General features: G+C 43.2%; 1 protein-coding gene across 1 annotated transcript in view; it reads right to left on the minus strand.

Annotated features, from left to right (window-relative positions):
- GMPR2 (guanosine monophosphate reductase 2) overlaps nucleotides 1-21216 on the minus strand; it is a 30099-nt gene that overhangs the window by 4185 nt on the left and 4698 nt on the right. Inside the window, exons 4-6 of the mRNA XM_083187958.1 lie at nucleotides 13261-13344; nucleotides 11491-11664; nucleotides 11316-11397 (exon numbers count right to left, since the gene is read on the minus strand). Coding sequence (XP_083044084.1) covers nucleotides 11316-11397; nucleotides 11491-11664; nucleotides 13261-13344 — 340 coding nt within the window. The remainder of the gene's footprint in view (nucleotides 1-11315; nucleotides 11398-11490; nucleotides 11665-13260; nucleotides 13345-21216) is intronic.

The raw sequence follows: 21216 nt of genomic DNA on the forward strand, positions 1-21216 counted from the left end.
TAGTCAGAAATTCGCCAAACAGCACAAATTCGCCATAAAAACATGGCGAATCAGGCTCATTGTGTGCTGATTCAACCTGGGTTGCCTCAAGACACTTGCAGGGGTGCCCTAGGTTGGACCAGGACCAATTCAAATTATTTATGGTCAGTGTAATAGGTAAATACAGAGCTGGTGGATGGAAATCATACAAAATTTAGACAAACCGAAACAAATCTTTTCCCTAATCACATAATTAACCCCTTCCTGACAGAGCTAGTTTTTGCGTTCCTGACAGAGCCATTTTTTTCAAATCTGACATGTCTCACTTAAGTGGGGATAACTTTTTTTTGCTTTTACTTATCCCAGTGATTTTGAGATTGTTTTTTCGTGACACATTGTACTTCAAATTAGTGGTAAATTTGGGTCGATACAGTCTGTGTTTTTTTGTGAAAAATACCAAAATGTCGTGAAAAAATGGAAAATTTAGCGATTTGCAAAATGTTAAATTTTCTGCTTGTGAGACAAATAATCATACCACTCAAAATAGTTAATAACTAACATAGACCATATGTCTACTTTATGTTTCCATCATTATTTCAACTTCCTTTTAATTTTTTGGGACACTAGGAGGCTTACAATATGAATAGCAAATTCTCAAATTTTCAAGAAAATTTCAAACACTGATTTTTTTAGGGACCAGTTCAGTTCTGATGTGACTTTGAGGGACTTGTATGTGAGACACCCCCATAAATGATGCCATTTCAAAAACTGCACCCCTCACAGTATTCAAAACAGCATTTTGGAAGTTTGTTAACCCTTTAGGTGTTTCACAGGAATTAAAACAAAGTGTAGGTGAAATTTCAAAATTTCATTTTTTTTGCAGATTTGCAATTTTAATACATTTTTCTAAGGAACACAGTACATTTTACTAGAGAAATGTGACTAAAAATTGATTCCCCCAATTCTTTTGTTTTCAAAAATATCCTATATGTGGCCCTAGTGTGCACGTTGACCAAACCACAGGCTTCATAATAGAAGGAGCACCTACTTGATTTTGGAGCCTCCTTTTTATGAGATTATTTTTTAGGCACCATGTAGGTTTCTAGGCACCATAAGATGCTAAAATTTAGGAACCCCCCCACAAGTTACCCCATTTTGCAAACTACACCCCTCAGGGAATTCATCTAGGGGTATAGTGTACATTTCAAACCCCCAGGGGTTTCACCAATTGTGGTACAACTGGGCAGTGAAAATGAAAAATTACATTTTTTACACAAAAATGCAGTTCTGGCTCAAAATTTTTCATTTTCACAAGGAATGAAGGAGACAAAGCACCCCAAAATCTGTGCCCCAATTTCTCCCGAGTACGGCAATGCCTCACATGTGACCAAAAAATACCAGTTGGGTGCATGGCAGGACTCAGAAGGGAAGGAGTGATTTTTGGATTTTGCAGCTCAGATTCTGGTGGAATTTTGGTGGGTGCTATGTCGCATTAGCAAGACCCCCCAAGCACCAATACAGTGGAACCCCCCCACAAGTGACCCCATTTTGCAAACTACACCCCTCAGGGAATTCATCTAGGGGTATAGTGTACATTTCAAACCCCCAGGGGTTTCACCAATTTTGATACAAGTGGGCAGTGAACATGAAAAATTACATTTTTTTACACAAAAATGCAGTTCTGGCTCAAAATTTTTCATTTTCAGAAGGTATGAAGGAGAAAAAGCACCCCAAAATCTGTGCCCCAATTTCTCCCGAGTACGGCAATGCCTCACATGTGAACAAAAAATACCAGTTGGGTGCATGGCAGGACTCAGAAGGGAAGGAGTGATTTTTGGATTTTGCAGCACAGATTTTGGTGGAATGAATGGTGGGTGCTATGTTGCACCAATACAGTGGAACCCCCCCACAAGTCACCCCATTTTGCAAACTACACCCCTCAGGGAATTCATCTAGGGGTATAGTGTACATTTCAAACCCCCAGGGGTTTCACCAATTTTGATACAAGTGGGCAGTGAACATGAAAAATTACATTTTTTTACACAAAAATGCAGTTCTGGCTCAAAATTTTTCATTTTCAGAAGGTATGAAGGAGAAAAAGCACCCCAAAATCTGTGCCCCAATTTCTCCCGAGTACGGCAATGCCTCACATGTGACCAAAAAATACCAGTTGGGTGCATGGCAGGACTCAGAAGGGAAGGAGTGATTTTTGGATTTTGCAGCTCAGATTCTGGTGGAATTTTGGTGGGTGCTATGTCGCATTAGCAAGACCCCCAAAGCACCAATACAGTGGAACCCCCCCACAAGTGACCCCATTTTGCAAACTACACCCCTCAGGGAATTCATCTAGGGGTATAGTGTACATTTCAAACCCCCAGGGGTTTCACCAATTTTGATACAAGTGGGCAGTGAACATGAAAAATTACATTTTTTTACACAAAAATGCAGTTCTGGCTCAAAATTTTTCATTTTCAGAAGGTATGAAGGAGAAAAAGCACCCCAAAATCTGTGCCCCAATTTCTCCCGAGTACGGCAATGCCTCACATGTGACCAAAAAATACCAGTTGGGTGCATGGCAGGACTCAGAAGGGAAGGAGTGATTTTTGGATTTTGCAGCTCAGATTCTGGTGGAATTTTGGTGGGTGCTATGTCGCATTAGCAAGACCCCCAAAGCACCAATACAGTGGAACCCCCCCACAAGTGACCCCATTTTGCAAACTACACCCCTCAGGGAATTCATCTAGGGGTATAGTGTACATTTCAAACCCCCAGGGGTTTCACCAATTTTGATACAAGTGGGCAGTGAACATGAAAAATTACATTTTTTTACACAAAAATGCAGTTCTGGCTCAAAATTTTTCATTTTCAGAAGGTATGAAGGAGAAAAAGCACCCCAAAATCTGTGCCCCAATTTCTCCCGAGTACGGCAATGCCTCACATGTGAACAAAAAATACCAGTTGGGTGCATGGCAGGACTCAGAAGGGAAGGAGTGATTTTTGGATTTTGCAGCACAGATTTTGGTGGAATGAATGGTGGGTGCTATGTTGCACCAATACAGTGGAACCCCCCCACAAGTCACCCCATTTTGCAAAGTACACCCCTCAGGGAATTCATCTAGGGGTATAGTGTACATTTCAAACCCCCAGGGGTTTCACCAATTTTGATACAAGTGGGCAGTGAACATGAAAAATTACATTTTTTTACACAAAAATGCAGTTCTGGCTCAAAATTTTTCATTCTCAGAAGGTATGAAGGAGAAAAAGCACCCCAAAATCTGTGCCCCAATTTCTCCCGAGTACGGCAATGCCTCACATGTGAACAAAAAATACCAGTTGGGTGCATGGCAGGACTCAGAAGGGAAGGAGTGATTTTTGGATTTTGCAGCTCAGATTCTGGTGGAATTTTGGTGGGTGCTATGTCACATTAGCAAGACCCCCAAAGCACCAATACAGTGGAACCCCCCCACAAGTGACCCCATTTTGCAAACTACACCCCTCAGGGAATTCATCTAGGGGTATAGTGTACATTTCAAACCCCCAGGGGTTTCACCAATTTTGATACAAGTGGGCAGTGAACATGAAAAATTACATTTTTTTACACAAAAATGCAGTTCTGGCTCAAAATTTTTCATTTTCAGAAGGTATGAAGGAGAAAAAGCACCCCAAAATCTGTGCCCCAATTTCTCCCGAGTACGGCAATGCCTCACATGTGACCAAAAAATACCAGTTGGGTGCATGGCAGGACTCAGAAGGGAAGGAGTGATTTTTGGATTTTGCAGCTCAGATTCTGGTGGAATTTTGGTGGGTGCTATGTCGCATTAGCAAGACCCCCAGGTACTCTTTACTTAGAAGGGCGCCCATCTCGGGCATCTCGGGGATTGAATGCACTAAAAAATCGGGTGCGATCAACCGACGAGATGCCCGAGATTTCCCATAGGGAACAATGTTAAATGTCTCAATTGACCCGATTTTCCTGTTCAATGCCTCAATTGACCCAATTTTTCCATAGGAAACAATGTTAAATGGGCCACAGAGGCCAAATAGGCACCCTGAAGTGAATAATGGCCACCCGAATTGTTAACGCCACCCCACGATCAACGTCAACCCGAAGCGTGGCGAGCGCAGCGAGCCCGCGAGGGGCGGCGGTACGCGTCCTACGACCTTTTCATACCCCCACTATCCACGTCGGTGTGGAGTTGAGAATAGAAAGTGTGGCGAGCGCAGCGAGCCACCGAGCCCGAAGCGTGGCGAGCCCCGCGAGGGGACGCGGATACCTTCACAGGTATCCGCGTCCCCTCGCGGGCTTCACAGCTGTCCGCGTACCCTCGCGGGGCTCGCTGCGCTCGCCTCGCTGCGCTCGCCACACTTTCTATTCTCAACCCCACGCCGACGTGGATAGTGGGGGTATGAAAAGGTCGTAGGACGCGTACCGCTGCGCTCGCCACGCATCGGGTTGACGTTGATCGTGGGGTGGCGTTAACAATTCGGGTGGCCATTATACACTTCAGGGTGCCTATTTGGCCTCTGTGGCCCATTTAACATTGTTTCCTATGGAAAAATCTGGTCAATTGAGGCATTGAACAGGAAAATTGGGTCAATTGAGACATTTAACATTGTTCCCTATGGGAAATCTCGGGCATCTCGTCGGTTGATCGCACCCGATTTTTTAGTGCATTCAATCCCCGAGATGCCCGAGATTTTTTACTAACGATGCCCACGATCAAAATCGTGGGCGCCCTTCTAAGTAAAGAGTACCGACCCCCAAAGCACCAATACAGTGGAACCCCCCCACAAGTGACCCCATTTTGCAAACTACACCCCTCAGGGAATTCATCTAGGGGTATAGTGTACATTTCAAACCCCCAGGGGTTTCACCAATTTTGATACAAGTGGGCAGTGAACATGAAAAATTACATTTTTTTACACAAAAATGCAGTTCTGGCTCAAAATTTTTCATTTTCAGAAGGTATGAAGGAGAAAAAGCACCCCAAAATCTGTGCCCCAATTTCTCCCGAGTACGGCAATGCCTCACATGTGAACAAAAAATACCAGTTGGGTGCATGGCAGGACTCAGAAGGGAAGGAGTGATTTTTGGATTTTGCAGCACAGATTTTGGTGGAATGAATGGTGGGTGCTATGTTGCACCAATACAGTGGAACCCCCCCACAAGTCACCCCATTTTGCGAAGTACACCCCTCAGGGAATTCATCTAGGGGTATAGTGTACATTTCAAACCCCCAGGGGTTTCACCAATTTTGATACAAGTGGGCAGTGAAAATTAAAAATTACATTTTTTTACACAAAAATGCAGTTCTGGCTCAAAATTTTTCATTTTCAGAAGGAATGAAGGAGACAAAGCACCCCAAAATCTGTGCCCCAATTTCTCCCGAGTACGGCAATGCCTCATGTGTGACCAAAAAGTGGCAGGACTCAGAAGGGAAGGAGTGATATTTGGATTTTGCAGCACAAATTCTGGTGGAATGATGGTGGGTGCTATGTCGCATTAGCAAGACCCCCAAAGCACCAATACAGTGGAACTCCCCCACATGTGACCCCATTTTGCAAACTACACCCCTCAGGGAATTCATCTAGGGGTATAGTGTACATTTCAAACCCCCAGGGGTTTCACCAATTTTGATAAAACTGGGCAGTGAACATGAAAAATTACATTTTTTTACACAAAAATGCAGTTCTGGCTCAAAATTTTTCATTTTCACAAGGAATGAAGGAGACAAAGCACCCCAAAATCTGTGCCCCAATTTCTCCCGAGTACGGCAATGCCTCACATGTGACCAAAAAATACCAGTTGGGTGCATGGCAGGACTCAGAAGGGAAGGAGTGATTTTTGGATTTTGCGGCTCAGATTCTGGTGGAATGAATGGTGGGTGCTATGTGGCATTAGCAAGACCCCCGAAGCACGGTGAAATTATGAACCTAATATTCCATAGATGTGTGGTATATTTTAAAACACTCCTTTATACATAGGCCGGGTTTGTCGGGGCAAGTGTCACACTGGAAAATAGTTTGCTTTCTTATTCCCTTTTTATAGCAAACTTTGCACCTTTTTTGTGTCCTGCCCTTTTTTCCAGTGGAGGGGATTTCATCAGGAAAATGCTGCCCTGGTACAATACGGGGGCCAGTACTAGAAGTACTGGGGCCCTCTGCCTGCTGGTTCCCAAATATTAGGCCCTTTATGACTTCCTCTTGAAAGTGCATAAATGTCCCCCTCTGGCCGGTAGAACGGAATAGCACGTAAGCGTTATACAGTGCCATCTGGATGATATACACGGCCACCTTCTTGTACCAGATTTTTGTTTTCCGCAGGGCACTGTACGGCTTCAGTACCTGATCTGAAAGATCCACTCCGCCCATGTACCTATTGTAATCCAGGATACAATTAGGTTTTGAGGTGTGGGTACTGGTACCTCGTACAGGGACGGAGGTGGTACTGTCTCCGTGAATTGTTGTCAGTATAAGGACATCCCTCTTGTCCTTATATTTGACCAACAACATATTTTCGTTGCATATTCCCCTGCTTTCACCCCTTCTCATTACTTGGGCAATGTGCGTTTTTGGGAGGCCTCTTTGGTTCTTGCGCACAGTACCGCAAGCTGCTGTACCTCTTGAACCAAGGGCCTTAAACAGGGGGATGCTAGTGTAAAAGTTATCCACATAGAGGTGATAACCTTTATCCAGGAAGGGGTGCACTAAATCCCAGACAATTTTCCCACTAACACCTACGAGGGAGGGGGGGCATTCTGGCGGTTCAATTCTTGAATCCTTCCCTTCATAAACCCTAAACCTGTGGGTGTACCCTGAGGTGCTTTCACACAGTTTATACATTTTTATGCCATACCTTGCCCTCTTACTGGGAAGGTACTGGCGGAATTTAACCCTTCCTTTAAAATGTATAAGGGACTCGTCGATACAAATAAATTTTTCAGGGATGTACACCTCTTCAAATTTGGCACTGAAATGATCAATGACCGGCCTGACTTTGAATAGCCGGTCAAAGGTGGGATCATCTCTGGGTGGGCACTGTGCATTATCGGTGTAATGTATAAATTTAAGAATTGTCTCAAATCGAGTCCGGGTCATGGCCATACGGTAAAATGGAGTACTGTACAGAACATCTGTACTCCAATATTGCCTAATTTCTGGCTTTTTTACTATGCCCATATGAAACACCAGACCCCAAAACGTCATCATCTCTACTGCATCTACAGGGGTCCACCTAGCAAATGATGACGTGGGGTTTTGAGCAATAAACTGCTGGGCATATAAATTAGTTTGGTCCACCATTAAATTTACAAAATCATCAGAGAAAAATTATTTGAAAAAGTCAATTTCTCTGAGACCTGTGGAATCAAATTGGATTCCTGGCATGGCCAAAAACTCAGGAACCTGGGGCTCAAAATTGTCTGGTGGTGGGGTCCATACGAGATCAATTGTTGGGGGGGGGGGTCTCAGCTGCTCTACGGGGGCGTCTTTGAGGGGGTCCCTCATCATCAGAGGAGGAAGAGGAGCTTAAGGCGAATCCTTCAAATTCCCCGCTTGCATCACTGGCTGTGTCAGAGTCAGAAGCAAGCAGGGCATATGCCTCCTCCGCTGAATACATTCTTCTGGATGACTGGGATGACATTTGGGAGGACATTTGGGAGGACATTTGGGATGCCATTTTTATTTTTGTGTTACTGGTAGTGAAATGTTTCAACACGTGTATAGTGTAGGGGGGGGTACAAACTTTATTTCAACCCGGGGGATATGTAGTGTGTATGTAGTGCAGAAAAAAAAAAAATACTTTATACCAATAAAAAAAAAAAAAAATGAAGGGGTTAAAAATAAAAAATTGAAGGGGTTAAAAAAAAAAAAAAAAAAAGGTCCTGCGCCAAAAATTGAGCACAGATGTTGGTCAGTAACGTCTGTCACTGAACAGCGCTCAAAGGCAACAGGAATTTGATCAAAAAAAAAAATAAAATAGATCAACCCTGTGCCGAAAAAGCTGATCAGTGATGTACGTCACTGATCAGCGCACAGTGGCCACAGGACACCCACAAAATCACAGTGTGTGTAAAAAAAAAATTAAAAAAAGACCCCACAGCACTCACAAAAAAAAAAAAGGTGATCAGTGATGCGACACTGATTACCAGTGAGGTGCAGCAGGTGCTCAACCTTTGGTGCAACTGACAGTGCAACTGACAGGTATATATAAAAAAAAAAAAACCTCTGCACCCCCAAAAAAGTTGCTGATCACCTCAGATATAGTGATCAGCACAAAAGGCGGGGGCAGCAGACACAAAATTTAGCACTCTCTGTCACTCTCTCTCACTATCTCTCACTATCTATCACTCTAGGACACTAAAAAACCTGCACCCCCAAAAAGGGGGGGTAGCAGACACAAAATATACACTCTCTATCACTCTCTGTCACTATCTCTCTCTATCTCTCACTATCTATCACTATCTATCACTATCTATCACTATCTATCACTCTATGACACTACAGCAGCAGCACTGACAGGTATATCTATATATAAAAAAAAACCTGCGCCCCCAAAAAGTTGCTGATCAGTTAATTTATACTGATCAGCACAAAAGGAGGGGGCAGCAGTCAGTTATATAAAAAATATATAGCACAATCTGTCACTATCTCTCTCTATCTCTCTCTCTCTATCTCTCTCTATCTCTCTATAACTATCACACTGCAGCAGCACAAAATATAGCACTCTGTCACTAGGCCTCTCTATCTATCTCTCTCTCTCTATCTCTCTCTATCTCTCTCTCTCTATCTATCTATAACTATATCACACTGCAGCAGCACAAAATATAGCACTCTCTGACACTATCTCTCTCTCTATCTCTCTCTATCTCTCTATCTCTCTCTATCTATCTCTCTATCTAGCTATTACACTGCAGCAGCACAATTTCACAGCACAGGAAGGCACAAGTAGCAACAGGATCCAGGAAGCATCCAGCACACTACTAGGCACAGATCAAGCAGTGATCAAGCAGTGATGAAGCAGTGATCAGGTAAGTATGGAGCAAGGATCAGGTCAGTATATGGCGGCAGGTGGGCACGGTGACCGCACTGCACGCTATTCCAGACCGGAATGGCGTCTGCAGTGCAGTCACCGTTAGTTTAAACCCCCCTCCATGGCTGTGATTGGTCCGTCGGTCCGACGGACCAATCACGGCCTTTGGGGGCGGGCGGGGTGAGGTGGGGTGACACCAGTGTCACCCTTACACCCCGCGGTGATTGGTGCTGTACTTTACAGCACCAATCACCTCCGATCCCGTGTCACCGGCGAACGTTATTCGCCGGTGACACAGGAAAACGCTGTAATTGGCTGTTCACACTGAACAGCCAATCACAGCGATCGCCGACGGGGGGGCGGCATCGCAGCCCCCCCTGGGCATGCACGGACATGTCTGCTGTCAGGGACAGCAGACATGTTGAAACTGTCACCGCGTCTATAGACGCGGTGACAGTTTAAATCCATGACGTACATTTACGCCATGTGTCGGGAAGTGCTTCCCGACCATGACGTAAATGTACGTCAAATGTCGGGAAGGGGTTAAGGGCCTATTCTGGTCTGTGCGGACGGAGCCGAATATGCGGCCAGGACCGTGCGTCCTAAACCCCGCCTTTCGTACGGATCGCTCACTCCGTCCGAATGCGGTAAGAAGCTGTCCGAACGGACCGCAAGTGTATTTCTCATGAATACACCTCCTCCATCTCAGGGAACCTTCCCCATCATTCGATGGTCGCAGACCATCGAATGCAGGACCGAGTGGTCAGGCAGCTTCCGCAACCTCAGACAACACGGGCATTTCTCCGTGCAAAAGCAGGGATATGTCCGCCCCCTGCACGTGCGTCACGACCGCATTACCATACGTACGCCCAGCGTTTTCATGGGAACGCCCATGAAACGCGGGGCGTATGCATATGTTAATGAGCCCAAACAGCCCTTCACGCCCCTCTCCACCCCCTGTTCGTAGTGTACACATTTCATGCGGAATTTGGACGTGCGTCCCGTTCGCACATGCGCAGAGACGCCTCTGCACATGCGCAGACACTAAACATCGGCGGACCGACCGCACGCGGACATTACCGCACCAACCAGAATAAGGGCCTAAATCTTAGTATGACATATTTTAAAAAAAATTACTTAATTTTAATATTTTTTTTTCTACATTTTGAAATATAAAAAAATAGGCCTATGGGTGCTGTGAAAAGAAGTTTGATACTCTAGGACGCCATGATTCAAAACCGTTTGGCAACCACTTCCCGTGTCCAAAGTTCTGTACCCACGGTGTGATTTGGACTATTGCGTTTGACTATATAGGGGTATATTCAATTAACGTTAGATCCATTCTGACATTTATTTGTCGGAATGGATCTAACATGCCCTATTCAATGCAGCCAAATCCGACTGTCTGATTTGGCTGCTGCTGCTCTCCCAGCCACTGACGGGACCGAGTGAGGGACGAGAGGAGGTGGGATGGCAAAGGGCACCGGGTGAGCTACTGATGCTCAGCCAATCATGATGGGTGGAGGATGCCGGCACCGGGTGAGCTGGTGCTGCTCATCCGGCACCATTCTCCCTGCCTCATCTCCTCAATCCAAATTTATTTTAAAGTCGGACTGAGATTGTTGGAAACGGGGCCGAAACCTGTCGGAATTGGTTGCATTTCTGACAAAAGCAGGCAGATCCATGTATCCATGTGCATACATCACTACAGTGCGGGTTTCGGTGACATCCAGGCTTCAGCCCAAATGATTAAATAAAAAAACTGCAGTATTCATTGTCACCTGTGCTTAAGCAGGGATATCATGAAAAACCTAGACTGTTATTTGAGGAGCATGGGTGGGAACGCCTGCCTTACACTCTTGCATTTAATATAGTTTAGATATGACTGTTTCCACAATGGTTTATTACAATGAATAATGGTTTAAACCAGCAATAAACTTGCATAGAGCATTCCCAACAAACAGTTGATGCTTTAAAAGTCTTGGGCTGGATTCACACACTCCGGCTCCTGCCAGACGGTGAAATCCCGCACGGCCAGGGAGCCGTGCCGCACACATTAGTTGTGAATGGACACTATTGTGTCCATTCACACGGGACGGCCACGACCCGGCCGCACGGCTGCAGCCGGATCCCACCACTGGAAGGGACGGCTGCCGGGCTCTGGCCATCCCCTCCATGATAAACTAGTGTGTGCGGCACGGCTCCCTGGCCGTGCGGGCTTTCACCGTCCGGCAGGAGCCGGAGTGTGTGAAACCAGCCTTGCCATTCGAGTTCTCTTGTGAACAGTAAAGTAAGAAAAGAGTACCTGGTCCTATTCCAACCTTGATAATATCTGCACCAGAGAGGATCAATTCTTCTACCATTTCACCAGTAACTACATTTCCAGCCTAAACACAAACATTATTATGAAAGTTGAATCAGAAAATGGAACAATAATCTGTAACGTGTAAATGTAAGAAGAGTGTGTATTTTATGCTTACCATGATAGTATGCTTAGGGAACCTGGCTCTTACATCCTTCACATGTTGTACAAATTGCTCGGAATATCCATTTGCCACATCCAGACAGATGTAGCGAACTTGAGGGACTGCAGATAAGACATCCTCCAAATGCTGGAAATCAGACTGTCCCGTACCGGAGCTCACAGCCACATTCTGCAGAACATGCAGAGTGTAGTGTTCAGAGCTGACAATTGAAGAGAAGGTTGGTGGCAGAATGATGGTTGCTGTTACAATCAATGGCTGCAGCGCTGACCACATAATGCAGGGGGAAGGGAATCTTAGCAAATATAAACGTGTGTTATGATAGAAGTAGTATAAATGTGCTGGCCTGTTATCCGGGGATCGTCAACGCTACGTGCATGACAGCTGCCATGCAGCACCTCGGACTTGGCATAAGGCTTTACTTTTCCTTCAAAGCCCCCCCCCCATTGGCTAGTTTCACAGGAGTCTGGTGCAGAAGGAGCAGTAAATCCTAATGCCGAATACCAGGTGCTGCATGGTGGGTAATACACCCTAGAAAAACCAGGCAGCACCTATATTACATGGTATATACAATAATAATTTTTCGGAGGGCAGCGCTCTACTGTGGGTTCTAATTACAAATTACACACAAATGGGATATATTTTACCAGGTGTAGATCTCGGACTGCATCCATGTCAGAATTCATCATAGTAGAGGGTGCTTCTTGGGTAGTGGAACACAACTGTAGTGCACTAAAATCTTAGTGCTGAGCACACTGACAACCAAGGTTGTCTTCCTCAGTGTGCTCAGCGCTAAGATTTTAGTGCACTACAGTTATGTTCCAATTCTTCTTGTATATACCATGTAATATAGGTGCTGCCTGGTTTTTCTAGGGTGTATTACCCACCATGCAGCACCTGGTATTCGGCATTAGGATTCACTGCTTCTTCTGCACCAGACTCCTGTGAAACTAGCCAATGGGGAGTGGGCTTTGAAGGAAAAGTACGCTGAGCGACCATATTGCCAGCAATTTGTTTGTGCTGCAGCGATAAATCGCCGGGTGCACGCTCCTGTGTTCAGCCTCCTTATGGTCGCTGGCTTGCTCCTCAGATCAGCTGTTTCCCTCTGCGGCTCACCTGGCAGAGTCTCCTATTCATCAGCGACCATCTCTGGTCCCTGATGAAAAGGAGACACTGAGCAATATATTGCAATGTGTACACAGCTTTAGACTGTGTCCATGTTGACCTAAGTCGACATGGACACCCTAAAAACATAAAAAAATCATGTCGACCTTTTTGATGCCGACCTCTTGACTGTCGACCTTTGTACCCTGTCGACCATTAGTGGTCAACCATATGATTGTAGACCTAGACACTGTAGATCATGCATGGCCAAACTATGGCCCTCCAGCTGTTGTGAAACTACAAGTTCCATCATGCCTTGCCACAGTTTTGCTATTAGGGAATGCTAAAACTATGGCAAGGCATGCTGGGATGTGTAGTTTCACAACAGCTGGAGGGCCAGAGTTTGGACATGCCTACTGTAGATAACCATATTACATGCATCATAACATGTATGTCTATATGTGCCTCCTCCCTGCACTTTGTGGTCTGCACTGCAACCCAGGGGTAGTAACCACTGCTGATCATTATACATGAGAGAGTAAAGAAACAGCAACGTTTTAAAATAGTCATATGTAGGTAACAAAAAGTAAAAGGAAGAATGCATGAAGGCATGTTGAAGTTCCTCAAGTTGAAGTAGTTAAAGAAGACTACTGTATCATTCACCTCCAGACATTCTGGAGAACTGGCAGCGAACTTCTTCCATTCCTCAGCTGAATAATGCTTGTGCACTGCTGTGAAAAGAGAATACTAAAAGGAGAAAGAGAGAGAGAGATTACAAATGATAAAACTGTTTTCTCTCAAATTGGTAGCTCAGGTTATGGTCTGGTTTATTAATGAAAAACTTTCATGTCATAATGGCAAACTGATTAGAACTTTTTAAATGGGAAACATTTTTTTTCACCAAACACTGGAAATCAGACACAAATGGATTAGTTAAACCCATTTGATATATAAAATTTAAATGAACAATTTTTTGTTGTCATTTGCTGCCATACATTACCAGATTTTCACTCCGACCAAAAAGATTGGATGGATATTCTAGTATGTATCTAGCCTAAGGGCCATATTCAATGAGAAAAATTCGCCGTGTTTTATGTCGAGTTTGTGCTATTTTCGCGTTGGAAGGAGCATTTTGCTCTCCAAAAGTGAACCACCCTATTCAATGTGATATTTTCGCCGTCTTTCTAAGTGATTTTCGCCATGTCTCTCCGTGTGGCAATTCTCCATCTTTTCATGGAGAACTGGAATGTGAACTTTTAAAGTAAAAGGTTTTTTTTTAATTTTGGTGTCAAAAAATCAGGAATTTTTTTCTGTGAAGGGGCATGTTATTTTTATTCATGTACTTTTATCACATGAATATATATTTAACCCCTTCCCGACATATGACGTATATATACGTCATATGTCGGTTGCGGGGGAATCAAGCCAGCTCACGGAGTGAGCTGGCTTGAAAGAGAGCAGGTAATGGCTGTATATTACAGCCAGGTCCCTGCTCTCACGGCCACGAGCGGCGAGTTCGCCGATCGTGGCCGTTTAACCCTTTAAGCACCGCGGGCAAAGCGACCGCAGTGCTTAAATAGCTGATCGGAGGGGGGGCGCCCCCATCTGGCGCCGATCGGGGCCCCCCGCAGCGAGATCAGAGGGTGCCGATCGGTTGCCATGGTAGCCAGGGGTCTAATGTAGACCCCTGTGCTGGCCGTGTCTGCATACCTATCATATCCTGCCTGAGGCAGGATGTAATAGGAAGTGCATAAAATCACTACGTTCAGCCATAGAGCTCTATGGCTGAACCTAGTACAGGCGATCGCGCCCCCTAGTGGTCAAGTACACTAGGGGGCCTTGTAGTAAAAGTAAAAAAAAAAAAAAAATAAAGTTTAAAAATAAAAAAAAAATAAAAAAATATTAAAAGTTAAAATCACCCCCCTTTCCCCATTTCCCAAATAAAAATAAATAAAAAATAAAAAAAATAAACATATTTGGTATCGCCGCGTTCCTAAAAGTCCGATCTATTAAAATATAACATTAGTTATCCCGCACGGTTAAAGGCGTAAACGGAAAATAATCCCCAACGCCAAAACTACATTTTTTGGTCGCATCGCCTACCCAAAAAAAAATAGCTAAAAGAGATCAGAAAGTCGCCCATATCCCATAATGGTATTAATTAAAAAGTACACTTCAGCCCGCAAAAAATGAGCCCTCACCCAGGTCCGTAGGTGGAAAAATAAAAAAGTTATAAGCCGCAGAACATGGCGACGCGACGCAAATTCGAAAAACCGTAACATTTTCTATTTTTTTTTTTAGTGGTAAAATGTAACGAAAACTATATAAGTTTGGTATCACCGGAATCGTAACGACCCATAGAATAAAGATAACCCATCATTTTAAACGAACTATGAACTCCAAAAAAACCGTAACCAGCGCAAAATTGTGGAATTGCGCTTTTTTTTCTTTTTACCCCACATTGAATTATTTCCTGATTCCCCAGAATATTATACGGTATAGTAAATGGTACCATTAAAAAGTACAACTTGTCCCGCAAAAAAAAAGCCCTCATGTGTCTTTATAGCCGGAAAATTAAAAAAGTTACGCTTATTTGAACGCAAGGAGAAAAAAAAAAAAAAAAAATTACCATAAAAGGCAATGTCGGGAAGGGGTTAATTTAAAAAAATATATTTTTTTTTAATTTTTTTTTTTTTTTACAAAGAGCAGCCAGCAGGGGGCCGGAGCTCTCGAGCTGCTCATTAGATATTCATATATTCACTGCACCCGATCATTACATATGCACAATCGGGTGCAGTGAATACTGGGTCCCCCGCTGGCTATAGGGGGGGGGGCAGCTTGTGCTGCTTGGGTCCCGAGGAGCCCTCCTCCCCTCCACATATGTTCTGGGGCAGCCAGGGAGACTTTAATCTCCCTGGCTGCCACCGTCCCCCGGCTCCCTGCCAGCTCCCTGCCGCGGATGCTCGTCCACTGCAGGGGTTAAGACTCGCCGCGAGTGGCGGCGAGTCTTAACCACATTGAATAGTGGGAGCAGGAGTGGCAGCGAGCCCTCCGGAACAGGGCGAGTGCATGGCGAGAGAAAAAATCTCTCGCCATGCACAGCGAATTTTTCTCATTGAATATGGCCCAAAGTGGCATATATAGTAGCAAGTCATATTCTTGTTATTGCTCATTACTAATCTTAAATGGTGCTCCAACCAATCAGCTCCTGTCATTTTTCAAACACATGACAGGAGCTGATTGGTTGGAACACCATTTAAGATTAGTAATAAGTGATATCATTCATTATTAAAAATACCTCTAATAGACAGAACATTTAATAAACCTAAAGTAGAGCCCTCTGTTCAAAGAAAAGCATACATTATAAATTGAAAGGATACATGACCATATTCAAAACTCTGCTACAGAACCCTCACTTCTGAATATGTTTATTGATCTGACAAAATATTAAGGTTGAACGTAGTCATTAGATGTGGTTCATTAGTTCGATAATGCGCTTTGTAAGCGGAGGATCGTGCCTTGATAAAGATCCCTAAGTGAATGGAAATGCGTTGGCGGCGGGATGCAGTTATAATCCCGGCGTTTAAAATCCCGACCGCCAAAATCCTGACACTTTCTCCCTCTGTGGGTGTCCACGACACCCATAGAGGGAGAATAAATGACTGTGCCGAGCGTAGCGAGGCACCGGGCCCGCTGTGTGGCGAGTGCAGCGAGCCCGCAAGGTGGGGCGATCGTCATCCCCCCTTGTCGGGATTTTGGCGTGGCGACTTTGAACGCCGGGATTTCCGATTTCGTATCAAACCTGTTGGCGGCATAGAGCAGGTGGACGTGGTTACCTATATTTTATCTATTTTACTACATTAACCTCACAAAAGTCTGGGACTTTGAACTCTAACAAGGATCCACCGCTTACAAAGGAACTGTCCATTGCCTCAGTGAAAGCCGGGACCGCGGCTGCAGCGGGAACGGACGTTTTGCTGCGGGGAACTCACTGAGCACTGATCTTAACAAGTGGAGAGAGAGCCTGGACCACAGCTACAGCGGGAGCAGACGCCTTGCTGCAGGGGACTCGCTGACCGCTGATTATACCAAGCGGAGAAAGTGTCTGAAGACACAGGAGTGGAGGTACGAATTGTAACAAAAACAAGAAAAGAAAGTATATTGTAGGTGCACTGAAAGTCATTTAATGTCATATAAAATTTAACTTTTAATTGGTATGCAATAAAAATCGGTGAAATATTAAAATTTATAAGAAAGAAATAAAGAGCAGAAATAAGATTAAAATTTAATGGCCACAGCTCTACTCTGTCCTATATTTGCAGGGTTAAATAATCCCTGTGTGTTATCACTTGTGTCCTATTTTGGATTTTACCTCGGATTGTATTCCGTGATAATTGTCCCCTTATTCCCTATTTTTACAGTAGGAGAAATGATAGTATCGTACACTTTGCAATAACTATCGCTTAGGCTAAATAGCCTTCCAATAGGATTTGTGTTGCTTATGTGTGTCAGGGCTATTATGTCTATAGTTTTAATGTATGATTTCTTGGAGCAGTTCAATAGAAAGGTGTCTCCTATCACCTATAAGTTTTTGTACTGTCTGATGATTCGACAGTTTGTATATATGCCGTCAATCATCCACATTATTGTTGAATGAGGCTCATATATACAAAGGTCTTCTAGTATAATTACGATGAAGGGGTGGTGTGTCACTTTCGCAATGAGCAGTGTTGTTTGAGCTAAGGGAGATAGAATTTATAAGCCACTTAGTACTTATTGGCTATTACCCCACTCGAACAAAACACTTATATATCTATCGCTGATATTGTACAATGTGTGGTACTCCCATCAATCCTTCAATCTGCCAATCTGCGGTATTACCTGTTTCCCAATAAGGCTTTAAACTACTGTTTTATGGGTTTATTACCTGTTAAATTTATTGTAGAGAAGATGTTCGAATTTCACATCTGTTTCTACTGTTAAGTATAGGGTACATATAATTTTTCAGCCACTTTGTATTTATTGGCTATTATCCCTCTTTAACAGTATCATTTAATGTGAATGGGTGTCAATACTTCATCATTCTCTAGTAGGTCCACTTGTCAGAATAGAGCCTTAATTGTACAGGTATTCTTCACGCTTTCAGAGTAATTAAATGGTGATAAGTTTTGCACAGAAATTACTACCATTGAGTTAAGGGATAGTGGTTAATCATCCGCTTTATATTCTACGGTTGTTACCCCACTCTAATGGTGTTTCTGTGTGATTGTCACCACTTATTGGACGGTGTGTATGGAGAACATCAATCTTCCAATTTCTGTTGTTTCTAGTCATAAAATAGACTTCTAATCATACTGTTATAATGAGGAGACAGTGTCACAGTTTATCACTGAAGAGGTATTGCGATTAGGGATATATCTTAGATTATTAAGTCGTTTTATTATTAGTTATCCTATTCACAATAATAGCACCCTGTAATTGCCACTGGAGATTGGATAGTGTGTATGTATTGCGTTTATCTGCCAATTCTTACTATTCCCAAATCTCTGATGATACACTGGTTAGTACAGTCAAGTTAGTTTAATTTTCAGAGATGGCAGTATCTCCGCTTTACATATATTATCATTCTTGGGCTAGATGCATGTTTTTTATGCGCCGTTAATTAGCCGGCAAATGTCCCCGTTCGGCTACTCCTTATTTCAGTAGCTGCCGTCTGTATAGTAGACGGCTCTCTCCTATTGCCGCGGGTCTGTGGCGGCTGTGACTCGCCGCTCTTGTGTTGTTACACTGCGGCTATCTTGTGTGCCGCTCGCCCACCCAGGTAGAGTGATAAGCCTGTGTTTTCAAATACAGCAGGCTATCAAGCTGTTTGAGTGTCACTCGTGCTGCACTGTATGTCCCTCAATCGTCTGCATATATAGTACATCAAACGTATCCCTGACACATTTAAATTAGTACACATTAACACATTTTTATGAAACACAAACAGAGGAGCTGTGGTCGTTGCTAGCCAACGGCCATTTCACCTAAGCTTCCTCAAGGCAAATGCCTTGAGGAAGCTTAGGTGAAACGGCCGTTGGCTAGCAACGACCACAGCTCCTCTGTTTGTGTTTCATAAAAATGTGTTAATGTGTACTAATTTAAATGTGTCAGGGATACGTTTGATGTACTATATATGCAGACGATTGAGGGACATACAGTGCAGCACGAGTGACACTCAAACAGCTTGATAGCCTGCTGTATTTGAAAACACAGGCTTATCACTCTACCTGGGTGGGCGAGCGGCACACTAGATAGCCGCAGAGTAACAGCACAAGAGCGGCGAGTCACAGCCGCCACAGACCCGCGGCAATAGGAGAGAGCCGTCTACTATACAGACGGCAGCTACTGAAATAAGGAGTAGCCGAACGGGGACATTTGCCGGCTAATTAACGGCGCATAAAAAACATGCATCTAGCCCAAGAATGATAATATATGTAAAGCGGAGATACTGCCATCTCTGAAAATTAAACTAACTTGACTGTACTAACCAGTGTATCATCAGAGATTTGGGAATAGTAAGAATTGGCAGATAAACGCAATACATACACACTATCCAATCTCCAGTGGCAATTACAGGGTGCTATTATTGTGAATAGGATAACTAATAATAAAACGACTTAATAATCTAAGATATATCCCTAATCGCAATACCTCTTTAGTGATAAACTGTGACACTGTCTCCTCATTATAACAGTATGATTAGAAGTCTATTTTATGACTAGAAACAACAGAAATTGGAAGATTGATGTTCTCCATACACACCGTCCAATAAGTGGTGACAATCACACAGAAACACCATTAGAGTGGGGTAACAACCGTAGAATATAAAGCGGATGATTAACCACTATCCCTTAACTCAATGGTAGTAATTTCTGTGCAAAACTTATCACCATTTAGTTACTCTGAAAGCGTGAAGAATACCTGTACAATTAAGGCTCTATTCTGACAAGTGGACCTACTAGAGAATGATGAAGTATTGACACCCATTCACATTAAATGATACTGTTAAAGAGGGATAATAGCCAATAAATACAAAGTGGCTGAAAAATTATATGTACCCTAAACTTAACAGTAGAAACAGATGTGAAATTCGAACATCTTCTCTATAATAAATTTAACAGGTAATAAACCCATAAAACAGTAGTTTAAAGCCTTATTGGGAAACAGGTAATACCGCAGATTGGCAGATTGAAGGATTGATGGGAGTACCACACATTGTACAATATCAGCGATAGATATATAAGTGTTTTGTTCGAGTGGGGTAATAGCCACTAAGTACTAAGTGGCTTATAAATTCTATCTCCCTTAGCTCAAACAACACTGCTCATTGCGAAAGTGACACACCACCCCTTCATCGTAATTATACTAGAAGACCTTTGTATATATGAGCCTCATTCAACAATAATTTGGATGATTGACGGCATATATACAAACTGTCGAATCATCAGACAGTACAAAATCTTATAGGTGATAGGAGACACCTTTCTATTGAACTGCTCCAAGAAATCATACATTAAAACTATAGACATAATAGCCCTGACACACATAAGCAACACAAATCCTATTGGAAGGCTATTTAGCCTAAGCGATAGTTATTGCAAAGTGTACGATACTATCATTTCTCCTACTGTAAAAATAGGGAGTAAGGGGACAATTATCACGGAATACAATCCGAGGTAAAATCCAAAATAGGACACAAGTGATAACACACAGGGATTATTTAACCCTGCAAATATAGGACAGAGTAGAGCTGTGGCCATTAAATTTTAATCTTATTTCTGCTCTTTATTTCTTTCTTATAAATTTTAATATTTCACCGATTTTTATTGCATACCAATTAAAAGTTAAATTTTATATGACATTAAATGACTTTCAGTGCACCTACAATATACTTTCTTTTCTTGTTTTTGTTATGAATCTGTATTCAAGTAGTAGGTAGCACCTCCTATTGATAAACAGAGGTTACAGTATCCCTGAAGAATACCAATATTGGAGGAGATAAGAAAGTCTCATTACTAAAGACTGGTGCGGGTATCATCTACCCCCTTCTCTTTGAGGTACGAATTGTGCATTAATTTCCCACCCCATGTCTTATTAAACAGATACGATCTATGTTATGCTCTGGACTATGCAAAAGGTTTCTTATTTTTGATGCTTTCCGGACCTCTTGTGTTTTAAAACAAATAAATACTTTTATTAATTTATATTGAAAAAGCCAATCATATATTCTTCCTAAGTGCCTTTTGATTTACTCCACCTATTTCTTTATTACATGCATTATTTCCACTGGCCGATTGAACCAGTTGGTGGAGAAAAAATTGGCTGCTGGGACGGGCGCATTTGAAGTAACACACCCCACGATTTTTTGACATTAGTTCGATAAGTCTTAATGTTTTCTTTTTTGTTCAATGTTGACACCTGAGCACATGGACCCCTAATTAGTGTAGTTTTCCTCACCATGCCTCAGGCCAGGTGCCTTGCTCTGCTAACACTGCGCTTGGTACACTTTACTGGTCCCAATCATAGTAAATGTAGAAAACAATGTATGAAAAAGTTCAAAAACCTCATGTTGACTTT

The sequence above is a fragment of the Crinia signifera genome, chromosome 1, assembly GCF_055691185.1.
Source record: "Crinia signifera chromosome 1, ASM5569118v1, whole genome shotgun sequence".
Taxonomy (NCBI): Eukaryota; Metazoa; Chordata; class Amphibia; order Anura; family Myobatrachidae; genus Crinia; species Crinia signifera.